Raw genomic sequence first — 26,046 nt, forward strand, 5'->3', positions numbered from 1 at the left:
AATGGCTGCTTACGGAAAGCAAGATTTAATACGACATATTAAATACAGCCAAACCACAGAGAGGTTAGAACTTTTGACAGTGTGTCAGAATGCAAGAAGGACACCGTTAATACGACGGCCATTCTGAAAATAATGTCGATCGTGATGGAATAGGGTACACAGTCTGTGTAAATACTTCAAATTTAGTTTAACCCATTTGTGCCTATCATCCTCCCAACTTTCTTGTTCGTCCAGATCTGAAGTAATTACATAATTAGATTATTTCATAAATATTTCCAAAGCATACCATTTAGAACCTTGTTTCAAGCAAAATGCAGGTAAAAAAAATAAATGAAACGATATAATAGTTTTCAATGGATTAATTTTGTATATGTAATGCTTGGACTTTGAAGTTATTTTTAGATTCGCAATTTAGATTAAATCATACTAAAAAATAAACAAATGTATATTGTACAGAAAGCTTTAATCATATAAAATGTTAATATACATTGTATGCTTTACAGGTAATATGTTTATAACCTCATTTGCATGTAGTTACATGTTGGATATCAAATGTGTGCCGCACATATAAAAAAGAGATATGGGCCGTTAAATATAGTATCACATGCATGTAACAAAATATCCCAAGCATCAACTGGTAATGGCTCCAATATGACACACTGAATATGTATATATTACTCTCTATATACTCTCTATTAATAAAAGTTATATTTTAAAGTTAGTCTACAAAAAATAGTATGATAGTGTTTCAATTGCTTGTGAAAACTCTGGTGTTGAAACTTCACTTCAGGAAAAAAAAAGCAGAAAAAAAATTTCAATGTGGAACTTTTATAAAAGACAAACGTTTAAATAGACGTTCATGGACAATGGCATACAGCTATTAAGAAGAAGACTAGCAGCACCTCATCTCTTACAAAGAAGCTAAAAATTTCTATAATAAAGACAGAATTGAATTGGCAAATTAAAGGAATTCACCTCAAGATCATACAGCAACAAAAAATGGATATTATTTAGATTTCAGATAACTATTGCTACATTTCTTTAGAAGGCTTTAAAACTTAGTTACTGACTGATTATTTGTTATGGAAACACGTACGGTAAGAATTAGCTGTATTTATTAATTTCATTCAGAATTAAAAAGACATTGAAACACGATAACGGAAGTAAACTGTCTTAATCATAAAGGCTTATATTTAACACCTTTAAGCACATATTCCTTAAACCTAATCTTGTACCAAAAGAACCAAAAAAAAAAAAAAAAAAAAACAAAAAAAACACCACAATATGCTTCATATATTGTATCATATGTAATGAGCACTTGGGCATGATTAGCTTAGTACTTAGTAACATTGTTTCTTTTTCAAATATTATCATTTATCCTACCAGAATAAAAGCAGGCTCGGTTTGGTCGAGTCTGTTCATGAAAGGTAATAAAATGTGCAACACCTCTCATGCCTAATAGAAAATATACAACATTGAATCCAAGTACAGGGAGATTTTTTACAGCCGCAACACGGCATTTAAAGATTGCTGTTGTGATTGTTAATGAAATCTGTAAAATGTCGTCCATGGCTGCTACTAAATTACCTTTACAATATCCAATGTTTACAAATCCAGGAAGATAAAAATATACTAAATATACATCTGTCAGGTTACTCCTTATACATTAGTCAGCTTGATGGCTTACTCTTATTAGAAAAAAAAAAAAAAAAAAAAAAAAAAAAAACTCGTGAGGGTTGATGAACATAAAAGATACGAGCGCGTACAAGATACAAACCATATCTCAAAGATATACTAGATCCGAATTTGAACTTTGAATATATGAACAATTACTACATATAGTTTATGTAAGCATACAGTTAAAAGTACTATGCAATAGGTTTAAAAAATGAAAAAAATGAATGTACATGTATAACTAAAAACATTTATTACTAGTACAAGAAGTCTAGCCAATGATTTACATTTAATATACATGTACACTAATTGGATGTTTTAGAGTTAGAGCACCACTTCAAAGAAATCATTTTGCCATAAAATAAAAGTTGCGATACTTTGTCAAAAAAAGAAATTTTATTGTGCATATCACGTGAGGAAGCCATCCAGCTTGGTGGTTTTACCTAGATAGCCGCCACTGTAATGACATAATGCACGGAGCGGCACGTGGGGTGGGTCTTCCTCCACCATCAAAGCTAGAACGTTCCCATATGACCTAAATTTGTGTCGGTGCGTAGTTATACCTAACAAATCTATTGCGCATGCAATTTTCTACGGCTCGTTTTATATAAACATATCAACATAACACTATGTATGTCCATCGAAGCTCAATGTATTCAATTTGGGCATGTAGAAAAATTTATTTGCACAAAAACGGGCAACCCGTCTCCCTCTGATGTCCAAGTTTCTAATGATATGCGTTTTATTGCTAAATTAAGACAGCAGCAGGAGACGAAAATAATCAGCCGAAGAAAAACAATTACGTTAAATATAACACTCTTGGCGTGATATTAAATTATAATGGTTGCAATTATAACACAAATATCATTTAGCAACTTACGCATTTAGAACTTGCGTTTGCCAATATTAGATGTTGGATAGAAAAAGCTTACTTCTCGCATGAGAAAACTTAAAATATTTGCTATGTGTTGGTAGTTTCATTTATCAAAAATCTGTCAAAATTTAATGCGGATGCAGAAATAAAGCATTAAATTAAACATTGAAGGAGATTTAAAAAACGATAACAGCAAAAAACTAGCTGCACACGTTTCGAATTAGCGATTTGTTCACATGTGTAATAGTTGGGGTTAGGTAAGAGTTTAGATGCAGTTACCCTAACAGACACATTGACAGGTCCCGTTGCGATACACAATATGCTTGCGCGGGTCTTAGCTGTTGCGCAATTAAATAAATCATAAAATGGCACAGTGTTTCAGTGGTGTTACTATTAAGTTGTCTCCTGGAGTGTATAGTGTAGAGCAATTTACGGAACTCTGACTTTTCAACATTCTAAGTTTGGCATAATTCTTTTTGTTATTAATCGTTGTATCGGAGTAATTCAAGGAAAAATCTGCGAAACAGATATCAAACATTTTAAAATCTTATATAAAATTATTAATGAATTCTAATACGGTCCATGTATATCGTGCATGAGTGATCGAGATAGTGAATCACACACTTTTTACGATGAAGTTACATAGGGCTCTAGACAAATGGTTATATTCCTCAAAATACCTAGTCGAATGCGCTGCCTTGTTACCAATGGGTATAAGGCTTTGAATAAATTAATTGACGTACTAGTATCTCGAATTTAGCGCCTTGTGCCGCATATAACGCTTCAAAGAATCATTTTACAGTACAAATCTTTAAAATGAAAAATGTCATAGCATGTTGCTTAAATGTGTTTGACTACCTTTTAAATATAACATACAAAACTAAGTGTGCGTGGCGTAGATGTTTATATGAAATGTGAATGTTTACATGTTTATCGTAATAATACGTTTTAGGAAATGATGGCGTCGGATAAGAAACGGTGCACGTTAATTTCCTCTTTTCAACTTCCGGATAAATATAGGGCTATTGGAGTAGTTGCTGTAGGGGATAGTAAAGCGTGGGTCTCGATATTTTCCTTGGCAATGGTCATTCTTGTAAATGCTATGGGTCAAGTATATCAAACCGGATTTGCTTCCGACAAGTTGAGAAAAATCAAGAGCAAAAACGGAATTATCTGAAACGCTGGACAAAGCAAACCGACAACACATCGAATTTAGAGGTTTACCCCGGATAACCACGGCAACTGTGTTGTTACTGTATGGAAAGATAGTTGCGGATACAGTATTTAGCAGATACGGCCATCAGGGGCCGTCTGAACGCTCGCTGCAGGCTTGCGAAGTCATATTGAAGGACTTGCTTTTTTACCTAAATCGAAAGGAAAAGGAAAGCTTCTATTTGGATATTTGTCAGCAGGATTGGGTTCAATAGACTGGCCAAGAGGAATTTTGTCGGATTTATTTTCATCGCGTGCACCGGTTCCATTTGCCGGTGCACGCGATTATCAAGGACATACTCATGGTATTGATGTTGACACGCATTCTGATTCACTATGCGTGAGTGGCATGTGCAACGGAGTGTGCATTCTCAATAAGGATGGTCGGACCGTAGCAGAACATACGCCGGAAGACAAGAACATATTCTGGTCCAAACATGTGTGTTTTGATCACACCGATTCAAGTATTGTTCTTAACATATAAACAAGATCAATTCTCTGCATATCACCTGACGGATATCTGCTTCAAACTATAATTCCAGAAGTTCAAAAAGGATGCACAGCTTTGTGATGAATGCAAGCAACTAAAACGGGGTATGCCGCCGCAATGTCGAGAATGTAAAGACAATATAGAAATCGTAGCTATTTCAGTGAAGGAAGACATATTGTGGGTTTCGGAGAAATTGAACTTTACAGACTTTTCTAACTGGATTCACGTGTGTATCATGCAGCGGTCCATTGTGAAGATGCTGATATATAATGACAGTACAATGTAGCTGCTTGCATGTATCGGTTATTAGATGTGTATCGTACTGATACTGCTACAATCAGGTCAATATAAGGTATATTAAAGTTTGCTTTTATTTCGTTTTTGCATATGTTGAAGTATTGCATTTTTCACCGTATGCAATAAATTGAAAATTAAAACCGTGACTTGTAATTTTTATTAATAATTACATTTTAAACATTCGTTGAAGTCAACAAATGAGCAAAATTCAGAAAACTCTGCTTGTCTGCTTTTTTTTTTGTTTTTTCTTTCTGTGATACGCAGGCTACATATCCTCAGATTCCCTTTCTAAATTTCATTTAGTTTAGTTCTGTCAAATGTTTTCTCATTTAGGGCAAGTTCGATATTTTTACTGTGGACAATACGCTGCTTTTCTTGGAATTGCACCAAATTGAAGTGACTGTGTTAACCGCCGTATGGTGCCTCTAAAATGATTTCTGGTACTAGATGTATTAGTATTGAGTTCTGCTAAAACCCTAGGCTAGAGATTAAGGGCGGAGCCATGCATTTCCTTTACCGTCCATGAATAGGACTAAACGAGCAGAACCTACAACATTTTCATTTTTGTCGTGTGGGACGATCTTCCACATTTTCTGCTTTATAAATTTATGTAAATTAAGGTTTCGAAGTAGGCCTTGAGAAACAAAAATCAAACAACACCAAATCATAGAAAGAAAGAGTTGTTTGACACGAAAATTGAACAGCATGTAAAAAATATGTATATTACTTTACGAAACAAGTGTCAGTATACTGATATAAACATTGAATTCCGGAAAAAGACTGCCTAAAGGAGATCCACTTCCGGACAGTTGATATAATACTATGACTGTATCGTTATGGTAATTATTAAGGAGAGTTTTTATTGTTTCCACTGTTTTCTAAAATTGAAATCATATTCATTTTCTTTAAGATAGCTCGACTATAGTAAAGGCGAGACTAATTTAAGGGTCAGCAAGTTTAGATAAAGCATGACAAGTTCCACCGTGGTATCTATTCGACGTGCAGATATCTATCCTTATTATAAGATGTTACTGGATTGCTTTCCTTAAATATACCTTGTTAGAATATATTATATACTAATTCCACTAAGGTGGCATGAGAAATGGTCAGCAGTTGACACATCATCTTTTACGGTTTTGCTATATAACTCTGGTCTCCTCGACAGACTGCGGAGCGCCTCAGCTTTCGAACAGAGCTGTAGGATGATGGGTGTCTCTCAGTTTTGGCATTTAAGATTCTAAATTATAATTATTTTTATTAAACTTATTTAATTTCAAAGGACTATTTTGGTACTATGGATAAATTAATTTAAGAAAGATAGAATCATTTATTTTAAATGTGCATCTAGAGAGAGAGTTTTTTATGTATTAATTAATTCAGGATAATTTCGGGATTTGGAATGAATAAATCATATTTAAAGAACTTTGTACCTCATGTTTGTATGTACTAAATAAAATCCACTATACGATCGACTAACGAACTATATATAAAACGGCTGATAGGGGTACATTAAACGCCTTTAAAACTCACCATTTTCAAAGAACAGTTACATAACAAGGTGGAACACAGTTTTCAGCAATTGTTTAAGTGACATCACCTTAACAAAGTCTATAAGAAGATACTTTCGAAGCATAGAACGCAACCATGCAAAATGATAGAAGAGTCGGTTTGACTGACTCTATTGACGAGAGATGATGAAATGTGCAAGTTCTCTCTATTCCAGCTTATCACTTATTACACATAATTTCTACAAAATTGTATAACTATTAAACACGGAAAGACTTATCTATGGCTGACCATCTTAACACCACAAAACACCTAAAATGCTCCTACAGGCTAATTTAAAGGCAACCAAAATCATTTTAAATCACACCTGTAAATACACTAAACATATATAAAACACAAAATAAGTAAAAACTTGAAATTGCCCTTTTGATGTGTTACTGATGTTATTTTGACAAAAGACTTTGAATATGGTCGTTTCACCAGTAAATAAAAATGAAGTATTCCATTATATATCGATACTTTGAATTTTGCATTGATGTTTAAGTGTTTATTTTTCAAACTTTTAAAACAAACAGAGGGCATAGCTGGCCATACGCCTATACGCCTGTTCGTAAATTTCAAATACGGCTCAGTGAAAATGATAAGACTTAAATGCTAAAATGCAATAAATTGAAAAGACTAAGGAGGTTACGTGGCTATTTAAAGCTTTTCATTTGAAACATATTTGAGTGATATCAAATTCGTTTTCAAAATATTAGACTGATTGTGTGTTTCTTATCATAATAGAGAAAATAGTAAAACGTAGAAGGTAACTGAAAATTTCCTGGAGCACAGCAAACACAGCAACAGACAAATGCAACAAAAAGAAACACGCACACACACACTCAAATACAAAAACTGACAGCGAGGACAAAACGAACGGATAAAGTAACACATTGGGCACTGCCCAGGAAGAGCCAGTAGCAAGTCGTTCGAACAATACATCTATTTATTTAATTTTTTTCTAAGTTATATACTGCTTACAAAGAAGCAATTCCACAGATGAAAGCTGGTCTTGACAGTGTTTTATTTTCTGTATATCATATTTGCATATAGTTTAAAATTTTCATGATCATCATTTTTCATCAATAGGATCAATATTATTGTAACCAAAAGTAAACAAACAATAAATAGTGAGTACGGACATGACAACTGGTGTCGTTAATGTTTTAATAATTATTTCAAATGTCGCATATTTTTAACTTAACTTACAAAGGTTTTCACAACCATGTCTTATGATTTTGTTTACAAATGTTTATAGTGGGCATCCCTTGGTTAAAGTTTTCTATAGAAAAAATATCACAAAGATATATGTCTCACAAGAACCAAAATGCTCAGGTGGCAAAATTAAGTAAAAACATTCGAACAATGCAAGTGAAGCAAGTATATTAATGTTATGGGAAAGATGCAGATAACACTGAAACGCTTAGAAAGTTTAGAATAAGATGATCAATTAAAGTAAGCTTGCAATATTTTACAAGTTAGTGTTTATGTCTCAGAAGAACTAGTGTTTATTTTTGGGAAGAAGACTCCAAGTGCCTCCTTCGGACATAACTTAAGTCATGAACTTGTACCTAGATAAAGCCATGAATTGTCCACATAACCAGCTTGATGGTTTGCACTTATTAAAAAATAGACACCTCGTGCGGGGTGTTGAACATAAAAGATACGAGCGGATACAAGGTACATACTTTATCTCAAATGCATACTAGATCCGTATTTTACATTTGAAAATATGAACAATTACTACATACAGTTTATGTAAACATACAATTTAAAGTACATGTACTATGCAATAGGTTCAAAATAAGACAAAATGGATGTACATGTACAGCTAAAACATTTACTACTGGTACAAGAAGTCTAGCCAATGATTTCGCCGTAAACACACAGTTGCGATACTCTGTCAAAAAAGAGATTTTATTTCATTTGAGGAAGACATCCAGCTTGCTTACGGAAGGTCGATGGTTCTACCTAGGTGGCCGCCACGGTAATGAAATAATGAATGGAGGGGCTCGTGGGTCTTCTCCGCGAGCAAAGTTAGAACGTTCCCATATGACCCAAATTTGTTTCAGTGCGTAGTTATACCCAACAAATCTATTGCGTATGCAAGTTTCTACGGCAATGACCGAGTGCTCCTTTTATACAAACATACCAACATAACATTATGTATGTCCGTTGAACCCCAATGTATTCAATTTGGGCATGTCAATAAAGTTAGGACACCCATCTCCCTCTTCTGTTCAAGTTTCAAATGGTCAAGAGAGCTGCATGGGAATTAAAATAATCAGCTGAAGAAAAGAAGTTATGCTAAATGTAACACTCCGTGCGTGTTATCAAATTTTAATGGTTGTAATTAATTATATCTATTTATAACCAAAATTTCATTTAGCAATCTACGCAGTTTGAATTTGAGTTTGCCAATATAAGATGTTGTTTACGTTTGCTAGAGAAACGTTACGTTCCGCGTAAGAAAACTTAAAGTATTTGAAATTAGTGGGTAGATACATTTATCAATCGCAAGCACAAGTATCGGACCTGGGACAAAAATATGACCAGACTGATAAAAACCCTTGTTTTCATCCTAAATGAGTCAAAAATTAAAAATATGTAGTGAAATGTGAGCACCCTTCAAAAGATACATATGTCTACTGGAGGCCAGAATACAGAGATTCAAGCCTGCGAGCAATAAGTCGTTGTGAAATTAATTCTCTAGACAATTAAACAAACTACCTTTCACTATTTCACGTGCACATTTAGTTACAAAATGAGACCGACCCTAAGTCTCTAGACTCTAGTTGCCTTTAGGTTCAAATTGTCAAAATATCCCATTATCTGTCAAATGCAAATGTAACAAGAGCTGTCACTAATGGTGACAAATGCCCCAGCAGCACCTTAACCTTTGACCTGGTGACCTTGACCTTTGACCTGGTGACCCCAATGTCAGTAGGGGTGGTGTACTCAATAAGTACTATCAGCATGTGAAGTTTAAAGGGCCTGGGTGAAGTGGTTCGCGAGTAATGTGCCTTCGTGCAAAAAGTTAATGTTGCCCCTGTCACCTTGACCTTTGACCTGGTGACCCCAAAGTCAAAAGAGGTGGTGTACTCAATAAGTACTATCAGCATGTGATGTTTGAAGGTCCTGGGTGCAGTGGTTCGCGAGTAAAGTGCCTGCATTCAAAAAGTTAACGTTGTGACGAACGAACGAACGTACGAACGTACTAACGAACGAACGGACGGACAGTTGAAAACTATATGCCTCCCTTCGGGGGCATAAAAATTAAAATCATATTGAAATCAGAATTTAGAAGTTCCCTTCTTCAGTACTTTCGTATTAAAGGGAGTCGAGTGCTTACAAAATTGTGTAAAACACAATAAAACAGATACATTTCTAATAGGGATCTAACTCTATGAAATGGTTCCTTTTGTTCCTTAAATAAATCTCTATCAGAAAACACTAAAAATGACAAATGTCATAAAACGTTGCTCAAATATGGTTGACCACAGGTCTTTAAAGTATTGTTTTTAGCTTTTTCGCGGACATTTAGTTAGACTGCCACATTTTGTTTGGATAATAAACATTTTCTAACTGACCTATTTTGATGCTGTTGAGGTCTTCAGTCTCCATCCATCTTTAATAACCTTTCTGACTTTGAAAATATCAAAATCTCTCAGGAAGAAAGGTTCTTCCTTCAATTCATTTAAATCGAAGTTCCGAAAAAAGGCACCATCAAGGTTATTTGTGCCACAGTCTTCCGCAAACTTGTACATTCTATAAATTCTGAAACTTTCAACCACTTCCTCAACAGTGTATAAAAATCTTCTTCAGTTTGATTAGGTTTTCTAACTTTTTCTAAATCGGGAGTACGCATTGTTTTGTCGAGTTTTGACACATATTTACCTTGACTACTATTCTCCAACACTTTTAATATGTCTTCCTTGTCATGTTGATCCGTCGCACCTGATGTTTTAAACTGCTGAAAAAATTTAGACAGTAATCCCTTTGTAGTGTCAAATCGATCATAGGAATATATGTTGTCTTCTGTAATGTCCCTGACATTTGGCGGTATGTCTAATATGATTCTGCACTGCTTTCTTTTTTCCACAGATAGCCTGTCTTTCTCATTTTTGTCACTTCCATTTCCATTTCCTGGCGTGATTTCTTTTTCGTCTTCTGGTTTATCCTCTTCATTGTCCTTTATAACAATGTCAATCTTTTAATGAGTAGTAATGGTACAAAAACAAAAAACTACAGGATCACTGAATCGACATCATATTATTGAAAAGAATAGCGTTGAAGAAGAAAATATTTAAAGGTATATTAGACTCAAATTCATCGTTGTAAATATGAACAATTACAGTTTATACAAACATACATTTAGCATATTTATGTGTATTAATAGTAGTATGCATAAGGCTTAAAGTTGTACATGTGTAATTAAATACAACAGAAATGTGTACCACCAATAAAAAAGACTGGAAGTCTTTTTAGCAATCGACGTTTCCTGTGCGACATTCAATTATGAACATGTATAATTCTTCAGATCCAGTTAGTAAAGCTATACACATAAGGTGGAATGCGCTTAATTTGAAGTTATTGGGTTTCATATCGACATTTTGTTAAATACAAAAGTCAGCGTATTCCTCATAGAATGCGTAGTTTACTTTTTTGAAATTTCTGTGACTTTTATCTCTGCAAACCGTCAAAAACTTCGTAAATCGTTCTGTTAATTCTACAAGAATCGATTTGCTTGTTACCCATCATATTCTTATTTAAATTAATCTTTAAAATGATGTAAAATTTATGGAGATTATAATCAAGAAGCAGAATTATGTGCTAAGGCATCTTTTCTTAATTCAAAAGAAGCGTTTCAGGATTTTGCAATTTTAAACAACATATGTTTTCTTTTTGAAGACATAAAAGAGAGAATTGTTTGAACAGATGACGAATATTTATGTATCTGGGATAACATAGTAAAAAGTGATATTCTGATTCAATTGCATTACTGATGCACATTTTACACAAGCGACCTTGTCTATTAATACTTGCAAATCTACCAAACTCTATTTCTAAATTATGTGAACAAACTCTAAATGAAGTGATTTGTTTCCTTAATTTGTTTACTGACATCATATCAAGATAACTTTCAAAGCAAAACTGAGTTATAAATTTCAGCGTAGGCAAGTTTAGAAACATTTTTGATCGATGCATTCCATTCTTGGATAGACTGATCTCTAATTCTTTGTTTAAGCAAAGCAAGATGATTTACATTTGAGTCTAAGTTAACATTATACCATAGTTTGCTATAACCCAATATATCCAACAAACGATTGATGAGACCATACTATTGCTCTGTTCAATAAAACTTCTATACATTGGTGAATCCGGATTTTTCATATTTTTTAGCCAGTACTTCAAAGCTCTTTCTTTCATAATTATGGAAATGGGGAAATCTTCCAAGTTCCCCATAAACAAACTCACAAAATATGTTTACAAAATCTAAGATGAATCTATTCAATTTCTTTACAGTCATAAACTACCCACACCTCAGCTGCATACAACAAAATTTTCGAAACCCTGGAGTGAAAAAGGGATAGTTTGGTTTTAATATCAAGATTGACTCTACTGAAAATTGACAGTGCATTGTTATATATGCTTGATCCGAGAGAATTTTAACAGCCTTCGTGTTATTTATATATGTAAAATTAACACCTAGATAGCAAAAGTTATCAACAATTTCAACGTTTTCTTTGTTAATATACCATTCAAAGTTGATTACATGTTTGCTATTTTTCAAATATACATTTTCTTTTGTCTTTTTCACCTTAATCTGGAGACCCCACTTGATAGAATATTGATAAACATTGTCAAGTTGCGCTTGTAAACTAGCGGGACTGGTGGTAAACAAGACTATATCATCAGCAAAAAGTAGCATATATATAGACAATTGGTTAAAGTCATTTTCAGAAAGGTTATTGAAATTCATACAATTATGAATATCATTAATGAAAAGAATAAAGAGAAGAGACGAGAGTAACAAATGTTATGTGGACTAATGATACATTTCATACGGCTATGTTGAAAGATAAATGCTATTTATCACACGTTTGGCGTCGTGGAAGTTAAATAAAGGCATTACATAGATTTGATAATACACTAAGGTAGTGTAATAAAGCTTTGATGTCGACATCGTTTTTTTCTTTTTTGCTTATAATAATTAAAAAAAGTAGATATGTTTAGAAGTTTTTATGTTTCGGTAGGAAAAGCTTATTTGTGATAAAAATAATAATTACATTTGTGACTTTCCACATTAAAATAATTAAACTCGTTGAGTAAAATTGACAAAATGCTCAGCAGAGCCTCGCAATTTACTGTTTTATTCAACTCGTTTAATAGATTCAGTATGAAAAGACACTCATGTAATATCCTCTATAGAAACACATCGCAGCATAGTTATGTAAAATTTTATTTTTCGAGTTTGTTCAAAATACATGCGCGTTCGTTTCCCGACTTGTTTTGAACTCGCAAAGATAACGACATAAATCGAATGTCAGTTAGTTACATCAACAAAATGAGTAATAATACCTGTGATGCTGGCGGTAGATCTGACTCTCTTTCAAGCATCGAAGCTGAAAGGTGAACAAATTACATAGTATTTTATGAGAAGCGTGATTGTCAAACCATTGAGTGTGTAATCTAGACTATAACTACTAGACTGATAATAAATATATTTCTACGTTTTTCCCCTTTCTTGTCTAGTTCAATTTCATAGAGACAAATACCAGTCTATTTTAAAGATTTCCAAAGAGGATTGATGTTAATATGATATTGGACATAGGAAATGATGTTAATATGATATTGGACATAGGATATAGACAGGCTCAGTCCACTAGCCTCGGGCTACATTCAGTCATAAAAATAAGATATATCACAGTCTAGGAGCTAGTCTATTTGTAATCACAAATGCAAGGAGAACAGATACGACGGTGTCCGATGAAGAGGTTGTCATATTATATAAGTTATAATAATTGCGTGGTTTTATTGTTTCTCTTAGGTCCTTTTGGGTTAGGTATCTAAATAATAGAATTCCGCTTTATGCTGAGTTCTTGCGTATTCATTACATCTTGTTAATAGACATAACCAAAACGGGCTTGTAATTTTACATGGTTGTTTTATATATGCTTATAAAATTTTGGATCACTTTCTAGATTTTATCAACTATCACAAAAACTTTCATTAAGCCGTAAAAATACGCACAGTGCTTGTTATGCATACAATGTTCCTGTATGATAGTATGATCTTTGCTTTTTGTCATATGCAAGAATACTTGTTTGGGATAAAACTGATTAACAAAGACACGCAAGTATTGTTAGTCCTGCACGTTACGCAGTATCGTGCATAATGAATGTCTCAACGTTATTGTAGTACAATGAGCGGTTCAGTGAAGTGTGAAGTCACATGACTTCATACGGAAAGTTTGGTTTTATTGGAGGGAAAATCCAGTTCTAGGACTGACTTCGGCTACGTAACACGTAACACGTTATTTGAATGTGAATATGTATACTTACAGATATGTAAAGATTATATTATAAATTACAGATGTATTCATTTTACGAAAGTTATTTGCATATTCGGATAGAGTCCGTGTTTCTGATATTCCGTGAAATGAATTAGGGTTTATCTGTATTAGTTAAATCCTACGGTCACACGGTTGTCTTTTCTTTTTTGCTTCACAGAGGTTTCGGTTCGTGGGCGGCTGTCATTCCCCTGACGAATATTTACCAATGTATAGTTTATAGAAGCATAAAATGAATTTATTACAAAGGTTTGTTTCGGATCCGACCTTGGTATGCAATTTATAGATATGGACGAACTTAATCTAATACTGTTTTAGATAGAAGCAATATATTTTCAACACGCAACATTTGTTTGTTAAATTGAATAATTTTGTATTATGCGGCTGCTACTTCGTCCAAAATAAAAGTATTGCCAACTGCAACTTGTGTTGATTTTGTTGTACGCAGGTGCGTTGAAACTGGCTGAAAACAAAAACTCACAAACCCCCGCATAGCTGGTAGATAATTGGTACCTGTCGATAATGGGTTACCTGAGGCTAATCATCATTAATTCGTAACAAGATTGAATGTAAGTGTACTTTTTACTATCGCCATGCGTTTGGATTAGCACTGTAAGTCTAGAAAGTTTCTTTTTATAATTTCTCATTATACCTTTTTTAAATGTTGAAGGCAATACATCATAACTGGCAGCATTACAAATAGAATGATGTAGAATACAAGAATGTTACATGTCTGCCAGGGTAAAACAGGGTTTTTCTTTACCCGATGGACAGCGTAGAATGGAAATGAAAAACCTAGTGCTAGCGAGTTTTTTTTATCCGAACTATCCCGAATATTGCTGCCAAAATCTGAGGCAACTATTTTTTCTTGCCTACCATTTATATTATTGCAACAATTTCAAAGATATTATAAATTAAAACTCTTTCATACACAAAGACGTCTTGATATGCCATCAAATCATGACGTCAATATGTGCACGTGTAACTTATCTTGAGTCTCCTACGCGTATGACATTTTCTTGTACATCGGACTAGCTTTTCCGGTGATTTTACTCATGCCGGCAAAAACCCATCTGGCATCCACATGCCAGATGACCCCGTGCTGTTAATCACAACTAACGATGCATGCATTGAATATATTCCTTCTGTAAAATGAGATAGAATTCTTATAGATCTATCTTTGATAGTTGCTCTTCATTCCATGTAGTATATTTCTCGATTCAAAATAACTTAATTTGTTTTTTTTTTGTCACTCAAACGTCATGACGTCACATCTGTTTACGGACGTTAATTTCCCCGCTTTGTTTAAATACACTTTAATAAGAAAGAATGCTACGAAGAAATATTTCGTCTCGCTTTATTTAGTCTATAATTTGTAAAATAGGTATGCAAGAAAGAAAACCTACCACTGGTTGTGGATGCATATGGGAATATTTGGCTCCCGGGATTTAGCGGTAACTCGTCACCGGATATTCCAATCTGCATCTACAACCAGTGACAGATTATTAATTATTATAGTCTTTCCCTGCCAATCTACTTACCGTCATCATTTTCTTTATCATCTTCTTCCGGACGTGAAGCACTTTGTCCTGTGATATATCAGAGAAATGATAACTGGCACTAGTAATTAAGTTATCATAAATCGAACAAAAATAATCTATCAAAGGTATTGTGCTTATATAACGTCGGTGACTCTAATTTCATTCTGTATAATAAAAGGATGTAGAACACTTTGATGTGAGAAGGAAGTCCAGAAGGCTTACGAAATGTCAGTTGTTGAACCTGGGAGTCTGGCCATACCATTCAGAATGCTCGGATTTGGCACCTTGGATCATCATTTGCAGTCCAAGGCTGGAAAGTCGCAATTCTATACCTGTGTCGGCTTGACTAATCTGGTAAGACCCTAGGTGCCCCTCCGAGCATTGTTTCAGACAAGAGCGAGCACCTGAATAGACCCATCTATCTTCCGTAAACCAGTTGGATCCCTCCCTCACATTCAGAATAAAACGCCTTAAGCTAGGTTTCGAACCCACACTGGTAAGGGTCAAATGAGTCTAAGGTAAGATTCTTATCAACTCGGTCAAGAAGACCCATTACAAACAAATTAGCAGATAAATTAGCAGACTGTTTGCTTATTAAGAATGATATGTATAATATGTATGATTCTGATACGACAGTTTCTATTAAAACACGCACACGCTGAAATGACGTCACGTTAACATGCTATGATATCATTGTTTTTGTTTCGACCAAGAAAGAGCGCTACTATATTTTATCTACTGTTTTAGATAAAGGGCTTGAAATCAAATAATGTATAACAAAATCGTGTTTTGCCGAAATAAAAACACTCGAAATCGGTTATACGTCGCCAGAAAATTTCACTAGGGCTACGCCCTCGTGAGGTTATTCCGCGGATTCCGTGCATTAAAACGTTAAAGCATGTTTTCTTTTCTATACATTATTTCTTAAATGGAAGATTTCAAACCTTTTAGCAAGGGATTAAAACATATATTGCGTTAAGTCTTGAGTAACATTCTTTTTGCAATAAGCATTTAGACTCAAGAGTAAGTCTTAGACTTGTTACAGGGATTGGCTAAAACCGAATAGTTTAAAATGCAGTGGTTTTGCTCTCTTCTGTCAGTGTCTATCTAAATTGAGCTTTTTTATTGTTGACAGTTTTTCAATAAGATGAAGATATTGCCACACAAAATATACAATATACATCTCTAAGTTATTAACAGAGTAACGTTCTTAAGAAAATTGTATACTTCACTTGTGTACATGCGTGCTCTTTCGCTTCGTTGAAAGAGATGCATGCGAAAAGGTCTACAAGTGCTCAGTATACAGACCAATCGAACCTTTTGAAAAACGTTTTAGTGAAACTTCTTGAAAACAAAAACTTGAAATGTTTGTAGACTTTAATTGCAAATTTTCACAATAATATCTTGTAAAGTGGTTCTAACTGATGTATCCGGTGCTTTGATATGTACAATGTTGATTTCAGTTCATTCCACTGGATATGTGACATGAGCCATTACCTTGGACGGCCGTCCGCTGAATAACAACTAATAGGAGAATTCAATAACTTGCTATTTTCCACATACTGTCCTGTGTATTGTAAGTTCATGTCATCAGTAACGGTAAGCACAGAGTTTGTTTTTCTTTATTTTAAGAGTAATATCTAAAAGACAGATAGTTCCATACATTAGAAAATTTTATACTCTACTCACCGAAATTATCTTCTTTATCATCTTCTTTGAAACGAGGAGACATTTGCTCTGTGATATGTAAGAAACAAAAATTGGGACTATCATTACTTAACTGATCTAGAAAATGATAAGTGTACAGAAATGTTTCTGTCATAAGAAATTGTATGCAAATGCTATTTCATATTTGAAAGTCTCATGCCTAGTGTAGTGCCACACATGCAAACAAGAATAAAACTAGCGTTATGTGTTCTAGTTCCTATCTTCTTACTTGGGGTAGTGACACACAGGCAAATAAGAACAATCTTTATACCTAGTGCAGTGCCACACATGCAAACAAGAATAAAACTGGTGTTATGTGTTCTAGTTCCTATCTTCTTACTTAGTGTAGTGCCACACAGGCAAATAAGAACAATGCTAGCGCTATATGTGCTAGATACTACCTTCATACCTAGTGTAGAGCCACACAGGCAAATAAGAATAAAACTAGCGTTATAGGTTCTAGTTACTGTCTCAAATTACAGTATCATTACAAGTCAGTATCAAACTGATCGATTTGTCATCGTTGTGTTTAGATAATATTTGTCAGTTAGCCAAATGGAGGAATCTTTAAACCTATACCTTTTATTCCATTTGTCAAAATTGTGTCAAAGCAAAACATCATGTAATAAAGATATTTAGTAGAAGAAGGTCCTTAATTTCTTCTACTGTAGAAAATAACCATAATACTAGTAATTTTGTCTCGTGGTACAAATACACTACTTGCATTTAAGGTATTGAACCCCTAATAGTAATGTTTAAAAAATGGCATTTGCTTGGTATATTCTTAAAGTTGAGCAATGTTTCGCACTGTGTTGCAAATTTTAAACAACTTTTACCGTGCCGTTTTTTTTTGTAAATTTTGTATAATTTATGGTATTTCCTCAAGCTCAAGTAGAGACGAATTTCAATGTGATGGCCACTATCTAAAACGTTTGCAGAGAATTCATTACAGCATTAATTAAGATAAAAGAAACATCAAACTATTGTTAAAACTCCAATATTGAAAAAATTAAGGTCGAATCCTGTGTATCTGTTTTGAATTTTGCTAACTTCATTCAAAAAATAACCATGGGACAGAAGTAAAATCTACCCGCATTTCTTCCACACTATGTAATCTAAAGAATGAAGGCAAAATAGAGAATTTTTACCGCATGTAACTCAGTATATTTATGGATGTCTACCTCTACACCTCCTGATTCAGAGGTAAATTCACTTTGAACTGCAAGAAATCGCTTATAAAATAAAAACTTTCCACTTTTGTACAATACATCTATATTAAGTCTTGAAAGAAGTAAAAACTTAATAGAAAAAAGGAAAATATGGGAAAAAAATTGGTCCCAGTGAGGCTTGAACGTACGTATATAAAATCGTAGTTAGACTGACATACCACTCTCTGAGCTTTTCTCTTCGACCCGTTTACAATTAGCATGCATTGTCACTGTAGTCTTTCCTCCAACAATTTTCGTCAGAATTTCTGACATTCGTCCCAAATGCGAATTTGTCTCTAAATAATTCTGGATGTGCGTTATGCTCCCAACGCTGTAACACCGAACTGGGAGCACTACTGTTTTTGTTCGTCTGATTTTTTCGCATTTTTCTGCTTCAAATGAAATACAAAGATATGTTTGTTTGCTAAAAGCGATCAATCTGATATACTAGTTAACATTTAAATATTCTTTCTGAATACTAGCTGTAAAAATCAATCAATTATTCAATTAAGTAAGTGCTTAAGGATGTTTGCTATTTTCTCGTTGCAAGTTTAAGACCAAATACACAACATAGGTACCTTAATATTTAACATTCAGGTTGTTTTTGAAATTTTGCAAAAAGAAATGTTGCAATTATCTAATTGGTTTCCTACGATACGAACTAAATTCGGTTTAACTTACCCAAATACTTTCGTAAATCATATAGGCTTTCTTGTGCAATATGTGCTGATAATGTAACCGCATGTCCCGTGACCATATCTAAAGCCTTAGATAGATCACCGAGACGTTGCTGAAACGTTTGGCTGCTGACATACTGTATAAAGTTCAGTAGTCCGTCAAAAGAAGTAAATCTAACAGTAAGTGTTATGCTGCCTTTCCTAGCCTGCTGAATGGTACCATATCGTCCAATGTCTTTTATAAGTTGTAACAATTCTCTTATAATACCGTAATAATTGCAATTGTCCGAAGTAAGAAGTTCATTTACTAAATGTCTTATAGCTTCGCTGCTATTTCTGTCCTCCATTATCTCGGGTCGTATTAGTTTTAAGATGTCGTTTATTGTAATAATGATGATTTCCTGGGCTTCGGTTGCATTTTCAGGTGTATCACTGTCGACATGCATGGTTGTGTCTATGTCTGAAAATAAGAATTACATGTAGATTCTATTACTATACTTACGGTAGCATTGATTACTCTTGACTAAAGAAAACAAAATAAATGCATGTATCCATATTAATGTTTGATAAAACAAAAACAAGTTCAAAAAATTACATCAATTATGTTAAAACAAATCTCTCACAATTTGTTTTTACCTTGTTGAACCTCCTGTCGTTGACTTCTTTGTTGCACCATGAGTTCGCTCAGCATCTCTGTGACATAATAAAAACAGTTAACTTTAAGCCTGCTAGCGGTAATTGATTCTGCTTTTGCGACCAGTGCAGACCAATATCAGCCTGCTCGTCCATGCAGGCTGAACGTGGTCTACACTTTTCGCAGCTCAGTCATTAAATTTTCAGTAAACACCTCCTTACATAATAAGTGGTACTGCCCATATTGAATGAAGGACCAGCCCATTTTTTTAGATTTAGCAGGCTAAAGGTAAATACTCATTAGTTCAAAGCATATAGTAGCTTACTTTAAGAAACCTGAGAAGTGAGGTGTTATGTCCCTTTATGTAATTTCGTGCTTGGTATGAGAAGATCATAGGTGCTTGAAAATGTCTACGTTGAAATAAAAAATACACGTAAAAGATTATTTAACTGTACGTGATCTACTTTGTATAGATGAACTATTTCGTATAGATCATCATTTTTTCTCAAAAAGAAATATATAATGATCAAGGCAATCAAAGTAATGAAAAAATAATACTATTTTTTATCTAATTTGAGATATTCGAGAATTCATGTTTTTCTTCATGCTGGAGAATTATGAATAAGTCAACACCAGTAACTGTTGCAGAAAGTATTTCCTACTTCTTCTAAGTTAATATAAATATACTGATTGGCAAAGTGACCTTGAAACATAGATATAAATTAAGGATGAATATAGAATAGGAAAAGATACATTCCAAGCATATATTCTGGCCAAACAATAATCTTTCAGAAGAGCAGTAATGGGTAGTTTAAAACAAAGTGCGTTTCTCTCTCAAAATTTACACTGTGTAACATTTGATACTGATAATGCACCTTTTATGTCTGTCAAATCTTGGTGTGATAACTGCGCAGCGGTATGTAGTCCTTGCATTTGTGTACCCAATTCTTCATGACGTTCATGTTGATTTCTTTGTAATATATCTACATTTCCTGTATAAAAATCAACATACAAGGTAGCCTTGACTTAATATCGTTAAAAACAATGCTAACACACTTTGTAGGTTTTGTTATGGCGCTTATCTAATCTAATCTGTGTTACTATATAGATTCTGAACCGGTAGTCATTCGTTCCCCACAAATAACTATCAATATCTCTAACTGGAATCAATAGCTGAAGTAAAATAACGCCAGATTCATTGTCGTCTGTCACATAATCAGTTGCAGACTCGATATTCAAGTAGTCAAGTACAATACTTTCGAATTACTAGCCCTTCACCGCTTTCGATGTATAAATTGTTTATGGCAAGACGCTAACTAGCCTCTCAATTGTTCTACCAAGCAACCTGAGATCAGTTTGTACAATGCCAATTAACATGTGTTCGGCGTGACTTCAAAAAAGAAACACACAAAATAATCATACGTAATAATTGGTTTTCTCCTTGTTGGACTAACTGTGCTGTATGACGCATCATATCATAGAAATAATTGTATAAAGAAAATAATATTTCTGTCCTTAATTTGCATGATAATCGACTTTTTGTCTCATATTTCACTCGAAATATAAATGTTTTTATATCTCTTTTCATAGATAAAACAATAATTTTAGTCTATTATAACAACTTTATCATAATAACATAAATAAAAAATCTGTAGGAAGATCCTTTGGAAGCATATAGAATGAACCCAAGCAAAATATCAGTTTGTTTGAGTCTTTTCATGACAGGTAATAAAATGTGCAACACCCCTCACTCTCCTATCACAGGTTTAAGCGTATTATAAATTGACTGTACTAAATGATCCCAAATGACAATAAAATTATAAAGACACTGGAGATTTTACGGCAACCACACTGTTGTGATAATTAATAAAATCTGTAAAATGTTTCTATATAAGGGTTATATTTATATTATTTTCATTTCTCTTTTTTCTTACACAGACTATATTTCCAGGAGATGAAACAGACCTTTTTTTGTAAAGACTAAAAAATTACTATGGAAAATGTGGACCTTTTACTTTGGTAACAGTATTCAACTCAAAACCATATTCAAACGTATCTCAATATTTTACAGCTATATCGATTCCATTGCATTTCTAGAAATATGTCATCTAAAAAGTAATGTTGAATTAAGAATAAAGTTAATGAATATAGAAAATTCTTTTAGCATTAATACAATATACAGTTATGAATTAATTATGTTACGAAGATAAGGAACGTTTATATAATGAAATATGACAAACCGTAAATGCGTGAAAATGAAGTAAACTGGTATGATTTACCTTTCAATTCTTTAATGTGCGCTGTCACTTCTCTGTTGCCGACTTCTTGATTTTTTTCCAACGTATTCACATTTTCTGTACATATAAACATTATTCGATATATCATTAAAATAATGTTCATGCATAATCAAAAATACAAACACACAAAATGATCAAGATTCATAACGGCTATGCAATTCTTCAACACCTATGAATTTAGTATACATTCCAAGGTATCCCCTCGGTTTCTGTTTCTTTCGTCCCCGTGTATATAGTAGCTTACTTTAAGAAACCTGAGAAGTGAGGTGTTGTGTCCCTTTATGTGATTTTGCTCTTGGTATGAAAAGATCATAGCTGCTTGAAAATGTCTACGTTGAAATGAAAAATACATATAAAAGATTATTTGACTGTTTGTGATCTACTTCGTATAGATGATCTACTTCGCATAGAACATCATCTTTTCTAAAAAGGTAATATGTAATGATCAAGGCAATCAAAATAACGAATAAAAATAAAATTTTATCTAATCTGAGATATTCAAGAATTCATGTATTTCTTCATGCTGGAGAATAATGAATACGTCAACAACAGTAACTGCTGCAGAAAGTTTTTCCTACTTCATAAGTTGATATAATTAAACTGACTGGCAAAGAGACCTTGAAACATAGATATAAAGTAAGAATGAATATAGAGTAGGAAGATCTACGTGCCAAAAACATAGTTTGCTCAAACCATAGCCTTTCAGAAGTGTATTAAAGAGTAGTTTAAAACAAAGTGCGTATTTCCCTCAAAATTTACACTGTGTAACATTTGATACTGATAATGCACCTTTTATTTCTGTCAAATCTTGGTGTGATAACTGCGCAGTGGTATGTAGTCCTTGCATGTGTTTACCTAACTCTTCATGACGTTCATGTTGCTTTCTTTGTAATATATCTACATTTCCTGTATAAAAAACAACATACAAGGTAGCCTTGACTTATTATCGTTAATAACAATACTAACACACTTTGTAGGTTTTGTTATGGCGATTATCTAATCTAACCAGTGTTACTATATAGATTCTGAACCGGTACTCATTCGCTTCCCACAGATAACTAACAATTTCTCTAACTGGAAACAATAGTTGAAGTAAAATAACATCAGATTCATTGTCGTCTGTTACATAATCAGTTACAGACTTGATTATCAAGTAGTCAAGTACAATACTTTAATTCTTTCGAATTACCAGCCCCTCACCAATTTTGATGTATAAATTGTTAATGACAAGACGCTAACTAGCCTCTCAGTTGTTCTACCAAGCTACCTGAGATCAGTTTGTAAAATGCCAATTAACTTGTGTTGCGCGTGACTTCAAAAGAAAAACACACGAAGTAGTCACACATAATGATTGGTTGTCTCCTTGTGGGACTAACTGTGCCGTATAACGCATCTTATCATACAAATAATTGTATAAAGAAAGTTTCTGTCCTTAATTTGCCTGATATTCGACTTTTTATCTCATATTTCAGTCGACATATGTATGTTTTTATCTCTCTTTTCATAGATAAAACAATATTTTTAGTATATTGTAACAATTCATAATGACATAAGTACAATATCTTTAAGATGATTCTTTGGAAGCATAGAATGAACCCAAGCAAATATCAGTTTGTTTGAGTCTTTTCATGAGAGGTAATAAAACTTGCAACACCCCTCACATTCATATCACATGTTTAAGCGTATTATAATGAAATTGACTGTACTCAATGATCCAAAATGACCATAAAATTATAAAGACACTGGACATTTTACGACAACCATACTGTTGTGATAATTAATACAATCTGTAAAATGTTTCTATATAAAGGTTATATATACATTATTTTCATTTCTCTTTTTTTCTTACACAGACCTTATTTCCAGAAGATGTAACAGACCTTTTTTGCAAAGACTAAAAAGTTACTACTAATAATATTGTTGGTGAAAATGTGGACCTTTTACTTAAGTAACAGTATTCAACTCAAAACCATATTCAAACGTAACTCAATATTTTACAGCTATATCGACTCCATTGCATTTCTAGAAATATGTCATGTAAAAAAGTAATGTCGAATTAAGAATATAGTAAATGAATACAGAAAATTCTTTTAGCAATTATACAATATATATTTACCAATTAATTATCTTACGAAGATAAGGGACGTTTATATAATGAAAAATGACAAACCGTAAATGCGTGAAAATGAAGTAAACTGGTATATTTTACCTTTCAATTCTTCAATGTGCGCTGTCACTTCTCTGTTGCCGACTCCTTGATTTTGTCCCAACGTATTCACATGTTCTGTACATATATACATTATTCGATATATCATTAAAATAATGTTTGTGTATAATCAAAAATACAAACACACAAAATGATCTGGATTCATCACGGCTATGCAATTCTTCAACACCTATGAATTTATTATATATTCCAAGGTATCCCTACGTTATTTGTTTCTTTCGTCCCCATTGTATATATGTGTTTTGACTGGTCTGTGCGTATGCGTGTTGATCATATGCGCATGTATTGCGTCTGTCTCTGTTTTCTGGTAGTCATTTTGAAGCATAGCTTTTCCCATTAGATATTATTATTGTTAATTCTTTACAAAACTCTGTTTACAGTTAAACTAAATATTGTTTGAAGTTTTGCTAATACTGCCACGTAGATTTCTGCGCGTGCCTCCCTCTTGTAGCATTTAATTATATTACAACGTACTATAGATCTACAATCAGGTTGCCGGATGGCACACTTTTAGCTACATTTCAACCGATGTTTTAAACCTACAGCAGTGATGAGCAAGTGATTCAAAGTTAGCAACCATATCAATATGGCCTTGGAATCACTCCTATCCGTTAGCATCCATATCAAACCACTCCCATCCGTTAGCAACCACATCAGTTTGACCTTGGAACCACTCTCATCCGTTAGCAACCACATCAGTTTGGCCTTGGAACCACTACCATCCATTAGCGACCATATCAATTTGAACTTTAAACCACTGCCATCCATTAGCAACCATATCAATTTGACCTTCGAACCACCCCCATCCGTTAGCGACCATATCAATTTGACCTTTGGACCACTCCCACCCGTTAGCAAAAATATCAATTTGACCTTGGAACCACTCCAATCCGTTGACAACCATATCAATATGGCATTGGAACCACTCCTATCCGCTAGCAACCATATCAAACTATTCCAATTTGTTAGCAACCACATCAGTTTGGCCTTGGAACCACTCCCACCAATTAGCAACCATATCAATTTGACCTTGGAACCACTCCCATCCGTTAGCAACCACATCAATTTGACCTTGGAACCACTCCCATCCGTTAGCAATCATATAAATTTGATCTTGGAACAATTCCCATTCGTTAAAAACCATAACAATTTGACCTTCGAACCACTCCCATCATCCCCTGATGATATTGACAAGCATGTAAATCATTTCTATTTCAAATACATAACCCAAATAGGCTTGTGAAAATATGTGCAAAGGTAAAATAACTTAAAAATATTTTTAAATTAAGATATAATAAAGTACGTGAAACAGCTGGTCAAGAACAACAACGGCAACTTAATGAGCCGCACCATTAGAAACACAACATTTGCGAACTGCAGCTGCGACATGCTGTTGTAACGGTTTCTCTAATTACAATAGATTGAAAGCGAATATGCATGGATCTGACAAGACTGCCGGATGCGCAGACTGGTTTGGATCCATGCTGGTCGCAAATGCACTATGTTGGTTTTCACATGGCGCGGCTCAAATGTGTACAGTCAATTTTACAGCTGTTTCTTCTGAACTATTTTGAAACGTTTTTTTTTCCTGAATACCTGCAGAACATTCGAACCAATAAGCTTAAGAGAACACTAGTTTCTGTCGCTGCTTGTAAGGTTGATTCAGATCACCCCATATTATAAAAAATGTACACTATCATACCGCCGATAATGAGACTTTTAGAAACAAACTATACGTTTTTAAATTAAATAATTACCCACCTTTGATAGTGCTTACTTGCTTGTCTAAATCCGAAAGTTTTGAAAACGTAGTGTGGAATTTGCTTTCTAACTCGTTCAGCACACTATGCTTGAACTCGTTGAGCTCCTTTACATGTTGCATTGCCAACTGCATATCAATACTTCCAGATCCTGACCAGGTAATTATGCCATCGATATCATCGATTGTCTTTTGACTAACACCCGATGCTAGCTGCTTTAGAGCTGCAGTGACATCGGTTCGATTAGCATTGTAGTCAGCTACCTCCATACACATTTCGGTAGGATGTCCCTGCACGTCAGCTCTGTAAGTTCGTAATGTATTTATG

At 33.9% G+C, this 26,046-nt stretch overlaps 1 protein-coding gene across 6 annotated transcripts; it reads right to left on the minus strand.

Annotated features, from left to right (window-relative positions):
- Positions 1-3,989: 3,989 nt before the first annotated feature.
- LOC123540317 (uncharacterized) lies at positions 3,990-26,046 on the minus strand. 6 transcript variants are annotated; one of them, XM_053526487.1, is made up of 12 exons: positions 25,721-26,046; positions 23,942-24,016; positions 22,522-22,638; positions 21,715-21,789; positions 20,311-20,427; positions 19,438-19,494; positions 18,806-19,261; positions 18,304-18,513; positions 16,899-16,946; positions 15,210-15,257; positions 12,678-12,721; positions 3,990-10,287 (listed from the first exon to the last, which is right to left on the minus strand). In XM_053526487.1, exons 1-12 carry the CDS (start codon positions 25,992-25,994, stop codon positions 9,793-9,795), a joined length of 2,016 nt encoding a protein of 671 aa, XP_053382462.1. In that variant the 5' UTR covers positions 25,995-26,046; the 3' UTR covers positions 3,990-9,792. The 6 variants fall into 6 exon arrangements, with proteins under 6 accessions (XP_053382462.1, XP_053382461.1, XP_053382465.1 ...); XM_053526486.1 differs by having other exon boundaries at positions 18,304-18,516; XM_053526490.1 differs by lacking the exon at positions 18,304-18,513.

The sequence above is a fragment of the Mercenaria mercenaria genome, chromosome 16 (genome assembly GCF_021730395.1).
Source record: "Mercenaria mercenaria strain notata chromosome 16, MADL_Memer_1, whole genome shotgun sequence".
NCBI classification, from domain to species: domain Eukaryota; kingdom Metazoa; phylum Mollusca; class Bivalvia; order Venerida; family Veneridae; genus Mercenaria; species Mercenaria mercenaria.

Excerpts from the sequence above, each read along its gene's own strand:
- LOC123540317 (XM_053526486.1), bottom strand. The coding sequence starts at position 25,994 with ATGTGTATGGAGGTAGCTGACTACAATGCTAATCGAACCGATGTCACT. Across the intron at positions 16,947-18,303 it reads AGAGAAAAGCTCAGAGAGTG|AGCAAATGTCTCCTCGTTTC; the intron begins GTATGTCAGTCT and ends TACATATCACAG. Across the intron at positions 10,288-12,677 it reads ATCTACCGCCAGCATCACAG|GACAATGAAGAGGATAAACC; the intron begins GTATTATTACTC and ends ATTGTTATAAAG.